The 6322-nt window shown below is 46.6% G+C and overlaps 1 protein-coding gene across 1 annotated transcript; it reads left to right on the top strand.

Moving 5' to 3' along the window:
- Nucleotides 1-257: 257 nt before the first annotated feature.
- On the top strand, nt 258-5850 carry LOC102688633 (immunoglobulin lambda-1 light chain-like). Its single transcript, XM_069178578.1, has 4 exons — nt 258-334; nt 659-954; nt 3253-3292; nt 4763-5850. Exons 1-4 carry the CDS (start codon nt 286-288, stop codon nt 5101-5103), a joined length of 726 nt encoding a protein of 241 aa, XP_069034679.1. The 5' UTR covers nt 258-285; the 3' UTR covers nt 5104-5850.
- The last annotated feature ends 472 nt before the right edge of the window (nt 5851-6322 follow it).

Raw genomic sequence — 6322 nt, 5'->3', positions numbered from 1 at the left:
TCCCTAGTCCTGCTAGCTAAAAGGCTTCACGTTGACTATCCTGGTACTCCCCTTGTCTGATTAGAATGTGAATTTAGCAGTGTGTGATAGCACGTTTCTGCAATAAGTCTTTGATTCAGTTCCCCATGTGGAAAATCAGTGAATTGAAACCTGGTGGAAGATTGTGAAACCCCGGGTGGGAGGGTCTGTCTGTGTTCCCAGGGGGCTGAGCTGTTTTAAATAGGCGGTGTATCAGTCCTGTTGTCCCATCGCAGCTCCAGAGCCTCAGCAGTCCTGTCAGACGCCATGGTCTTCAGCACAGCTCTCCTCACAGCCCTGCTGCTCGCTCTCCCTGGTAAGAGCTACCTCTACACTCAATCTTACATTTATAATATCTTCTAAACAGCACAGCAAGCAATTGACTGCTAGTTACTGAACTCCACTGTGTTGAATATAAATCTACAGAGGTATGAACTGTGACTCCTGGTTAGCTACCTGGGCATTATCCAACATTTTACTCATTTTACAAAGACTCTTCAGTGTCCTTGGTTTTTCTTCAGAAGGCCAGTAGATCATTAATTTGCCTCTTGTTGTGACATTTACTGACAGGGTAATGGGAAAGGTTTGTGAGTTTGTGATGTATGTTTTATGAATTAAAACCACTTCTGTTCCCTCACAGGCTCCCAGGGACTTGTGATGACCCAGCAGAAATCTCTGTCTGTGTCTCCCGGAGCTTCGGCTAAAATATCCTGTGCTATTGATAGTCACAGGAGCTGGGTTATTACCTGGTACCAGCAGAAGACCGGCAGTGCTCCTCGGTTCCTTCTGTATGACTCAACCCGAGGGTCTGGAACGCCAGAGAGATTTACTGCTTCTGAAGAGTCCTCTGGCAAAATGGAATATCTGAACATCGCCAGCGTTCAGCAGGAGGACGAGGCCACCTACTACTGCGCCTGCCACGGCTGTCCCTCAGACTACCACAGTGTGACATCGGTGAGAGACGGCCGTACAAAAACTGACTGCAGCGGGGCAGTGAAATGGGGAAGACTACACAGCCATCAGAGACTGACTGCAGTACAGTGGAGAAACACACAGCCTGCAGAAAGTGACTGCAGTAGTACAATGGAGAGAAGACAGAGCCTTTGCTGAGACTGTACTGGTCCTACCTCAGGCCTTCAAAGGATTAAGGCCTTCCAGATCCTAATAATAAGAATTCCTCAACAGCCAGGTCCTGCACTGCGGATATTGTCACAGGATTGGGGATTGCTGTGAACTGATCAGATTGGGTGAGTGATATTTATTATTGCTTCTGTTGCTGTTATTATTAACACTCATTAACATTAACAAGCTGACGAATATGTACTGTACACTCATGAGCACTAATCTTAACCACAATCAGGACTTACAACATGGGTGTGTTAGGAGCATCAGCAGCATACTCAAAGCCTGCTGTGGTGTACTGTACGATCATAACTCTCATTGTTATTTATACAGCATAGTTAGGGTGAGGAGAAACCTATCTTATCATCTAGCAATTTACAGACTGATTGCAGCCTTCACAAATCTGTGGTCACAGCAGCTCAAGGTCAAGAGTCAATATGAAGTGATGTAGTAGATAATCCAAAACCATTACATTGACCAACCCTCTCCATCTTTAAAATACATTGTACAACTTACACTGATATCAGAATCTTACTTACGATGACAACTCGGAAAACTTTAATTAACAAGGGAGGGCGTTTACTAGCAGGTACAGTAATGTGAGTGATATCACCCGGATATGAACCCAGATCTGTCGATCTAGGGCCCAAAACCTTACTTCTACTTCACACTGCTAATTGACTCATTGTCAGCTAATCAGTAAAGTCACCAGACCACCAGAACCTCAGAATCAGAACCTGGTATCAAACCCAGGTTCTGTTGCTTTAAGTCAGTGCCTTAGTCACTGGTCATGAAATCTGTCTCTGGGAGGTGGGAAGTTGTTGGAGCACCTGGTCATGGAGAGAACATGCAGACTCCACACACACAGGACCTCAAAGCTGGAATACAGCCTGGGAGCTGTGGGGCAGGAGACTCTAGTAGTGAAATCCCAAGACCACAGAGAGAACATGCAGACTCCACACAGACAGGGGCACCGAGTGTGTTTCTGCTTGAAGGACAATGCACGATTTCTAAGGATTTACAACAGCGGTGTATATATGTACTGTATATTGTTACAGCTAAACGTGACTAGGAAGTGTCTGTAGGAGTCTAGATAAGTATAAACAGCTGGCAGCGTAAACATTTCCAGCCTCAAAGCAAAGAGGATGTTTGTTGAGATGTAGGGGGTTCAGAGTCTGTGATCAAAGCAATCCGTTTACTTTGGGTTACCTTAGTTAATTAAGTTTGGGGTAAATGATTAAGTGTCACTCAACAGTCCAGAGAGACACCATATAAGATCAGATCAAGACAGTATATGTCAATATTTTATAATATGTCTTTGTTGTAATATGTCTGTAGATTTAAAATTACTTTTATTTTTTGTTTTGTTTAATGTGAATATCATTATTTTTATCTGCTTTGGCAACACTGATTGTACCCATCGGTCATGCTAATAAAGCACCTTGAACTGAATTGAATTGAATTAAAAGGAAAGAATAGTCCAGGAGAGAGAGAGGAGACATGAGGAACATACAGAACAAAGAGCATGTGCCAGGCAAGAGGTACTTGTTCCAGATTATCCGATTGGAGCCAAGTATTTGAACCCAGCTCAGAGAGCTTTTTATTCTTTAGTTTTTAGGGAACTTGGACTTCCTGAGTGCAGAATTGGTTAAAATGGCCTCTCCTGCTGAGTGGGTGCATTTTTAGAAAAGAGGGAGATTGGTTACCGTTTGTTTTGTGCAGAGAAGAGCAACCAGATACATTGTGGGATTAAAGGACTGTCCCGAACTGTTTCAATCTCAGACTCTTTAAAGAGAAGACTACAAGGGAACCTGATACAAGTACAGTAAAGTCACTGACAAAGGTCGCCCAGTGCTCTTCTTCAGAATGAGCAGAGAAACCACAGGACACAAGTGCAAGCTGCAGAGGGGTGGACTGACACTGGAAAAGGCTTGTGAGGATCTGGAGCAAGCGACCCATTTGTTGTGAGCAAGTGTTCTTAACTCGAAGAGAGATGGTATCTGGGGTCTGAATCTGCCTATGCCCAGTGTCTGCAGTGAGCTGAGAGCTCATGAAAGACAGGTGCAGCCTGATCTGTGTCTGAGGGTTTTTGTACGGCTCTGTGTCACTGTGGGGGTGACAGTCTTTGGAGGGGGAACGAGGCTTGATGTCGGTGAGTGAGCGTACCCGGTCCTTGAGCCTGATCTCCACAGGAGTGCCAGAAACAGAGACAAAATCTGTCCCTGAGCAATTTACAAGATTTTTCTGCTTTTCGACGGCCAGTGTTAGAGTAGGTCATGACTCTAAAGTAGATAAAGATTCTAAACACACTCTGCAGAGAGGCGTTTCACCTTTGTACTGTTCTAAGTGTGGATGTTCCCTTTCTGTTTTCTTTCTCCAAAAACCACACACATTCAGTTATTCAGCATTCAGCAGGGCTGTTGAGGGTCCCACAATCTGAACCCAAGACAATAGAAAACCGACAGTTTTATTTTTTCCATTTTTATATTTAAAATTTACTCTAAAGAGGTGGTTCTAGCTTTTGATCGGACACCAGATATTAGTAGTTTAGACCGGATAGCCCTGAAATTAACTGTTTTTCTCACTGTATGGGAATGTCTTTCCACACTAGGAAAGCGGAGTTTTGTTTGTAATCGTCATTAGGAACCCACCTCAAAACCTTAACCTTACTATGACTAGGAAATGCAACTCGATTGATGTTTGTGTCTCGTATCGAAGCCCTGGCGCTGGGCTGGAGAGCCCTCCTGCTGTGGCCGATCTTTAATCCACAGGACAGTGACAGCCAATGGTCAGAGGCATCAGGGTGACCGTTCGGTCTTCTGACGAGACCTGAAACAGTCTGCTTGTGTCTCATACCATTACCAGCGCCACCGCATGCAAAACAGCCCGTAGTCAATGCTAAGGTGTATTCTTGAGATGTTAAAAGAAGTTCGATGCAGCACATAAACTGTATAATTTATAAAATATAACATATAATGTCTATTATATTGTACATAATATAAATATATTCCAAGTCTATTTCCCCTTTTAATACACACACGGGACAGTTTTCTGCCAGGTAGTTCACACATGAAAAGGCACTCGGTCTCTCAAGAGCTTCACATCAATATTCATGTCTAATTAATGTGGAAGCTGTGCTCATTGTCCGCTATCCTTTGTGATTTTAGGTGAGATCTCAAGTTTTTGAGACCACGGTTAGTACTGAAAGAATGGTGTGTACATTGAGAAGCTGGGATAATTAGCTCTTGGTTTCTCAGAACCTCTTGGAAAGTCCAAAGAGCAATATTATATAGGGACAGATGGACAGCCAGCCATGATATTAATGAGTAATAAAAATTAAAAAATAAACGTGATGAATATTTTTGGTAAGGTGAGAATCGTCTGGCTGAACATTTTACCTGTATAAACCTTTTTTGGACTTCATTGTGATTCTGTTTTCAGTGACTTTTTAATTACAAAATGAAATTATGTGCAAACCGGGTGTTGGCTGTTGGGATTAGTGCCCAGCAGAAAGCCCTTCTTCGCTGCTTGACTGCTGTAGGTTTACAAAGCAAATGAGAATGGTGGTGAAGATGAAGATGATGATCAGCATGACGACGAAGCGTATGGTTTCTTCCTCCAGGTGGCCAGTCTTCCAGCCCCCCCACGCTGACCCTGATGCCCCCCTCCCAGCGGGAGCTGTCTGAGCGTGGCAGTGCCACCCTGGTGTGCCTGGCGCAGGGCTTCTACCCCGACTCGGTCAGCGTGTCCTGGGCGGAGGATGGCCAGGCGCGCAGCGGTGCCGCGGTCCAGACCAGCGCGGCCCAGCGCCAGCCCGACGGCACCTTCTCTCTCACCAGCCTCATGTCACTGACCGCTGCCCAGTGGAGCTCGGGGCACTCCTTCTCCTGCCAGCTGAGCCACCCAGCACTGAGCTCCCCGCTGACCAGGAGCGTGAGCCTAGCAGAGTGCAACCAGGGTTAGAGAGAATAACTGTCCTGGCCGCTATCCCTGACCCTAACACTGCTGCTGCTGAAAATAACTGTCCTGGCCTTCGCTCTGTCCCCCCTACTGACCGCTATCCCTGACCCTAACACTGCTGCTGAAAATAACTGTCCTGGCCTTTGCTCTGTCCACCCTACTGACCGCTATCCCTGACCCTCATCCCCATCCCCATACTGTTTCTAACAATGACCTTTAATCCTCAAACACGTGGCTGTTGATTAACAGCCTGAGCACAGCAGTGATCTAAGACTAGAGGACATCGCACTGCATATTGACACCTCCACTGTAGCATACCGCCCAACACAGCCTGCCTACTGATGTCAGTACTGCCACTGACCTCGATACTGGCCCTGTTACTGACTCCCTTCCTTCCCGTGACCCTGACAATACTGCTGCTGACACCCACGCCCACTGTTCATGCGGGACAACGACCTCTAACCCCAAAAGAAAAGATCTTTGTCTTCAGCTACAGTGGACTCAGCAGCCGTCAGCAGGGCCTCAGGCCTGCCAGCAGTACTGACAGCTACGGGCGGCTGATGCCGCGCTCTCCGATGTGCCTGTATGTGTTCATGTGTATGTCTGACCTCTGACCCCTGCTGTCTTACTGACCCTGTGCATGTTCCTGCTCTGCTGACTGTCTCGCTGGGGTGGTCCTCTGCTGTGATCTCCATCCCTGCACCCGGCTCTGACTGCGTCTGTACCTAATAAAGCATTGAGAAAGTCTCATTCCGATGTGTTTTTATTGTGAACGCCGAGTACCGGAAAGAAAACGCTCAGGTGTCCAAGGGCCTCGAAGCCACAGCTCTGCCTCAGGCTCGGTGTGTCGTTGTGAGTGAAGCCCTGAACCTCCCCGGGTTTCATCCTTCATGTTTCTGCCTGTAACCCTGCAGCAGCCCAGCTGGCACTTTAGTCCCAACGAGGCATTATTACCGGAGTGAGATACAGGACAGACAGCGTTGTAACATCCTCAGTCTGGCACAGAGCATTCTCTCCCATGGGAATTACCCAGTTTGCAAAGACAAGATGAAACCACTGAAGGATTACTTTCCAAGCAACTTCACCCAGCTCTGTGCAGCTCATACATGACAGCTGCAGTGACCCAGAAACCGTGTCTGGTGTGAACAAGACCTGTGTCTTTACAGAAACATAACTGCTCTGAATTGTGGGTGGAGCAAACCCAGCCTGCAGGCTTTTAGAG

This window comes from Lepisosteus oculatus, chromosome 2 (assembly GCF_040954835.1).
Source record: "Lepisosteus oculatus isolate fLepOcu1 chromosome 2, fLepOcu1.hap2, whole genome shotgun sequence".
Classification (NCBI taxonomy): domain Eukaryota; kingdom Metazoa; phylum Chordata; class Actinopteri; order Semionotiformes; family Lepisosteidae; genus Lepisosteus; species Lepisosteus oculatus.
This window is presented reverse-complemented; position numbering and strand designations above follow the sequence as displayed.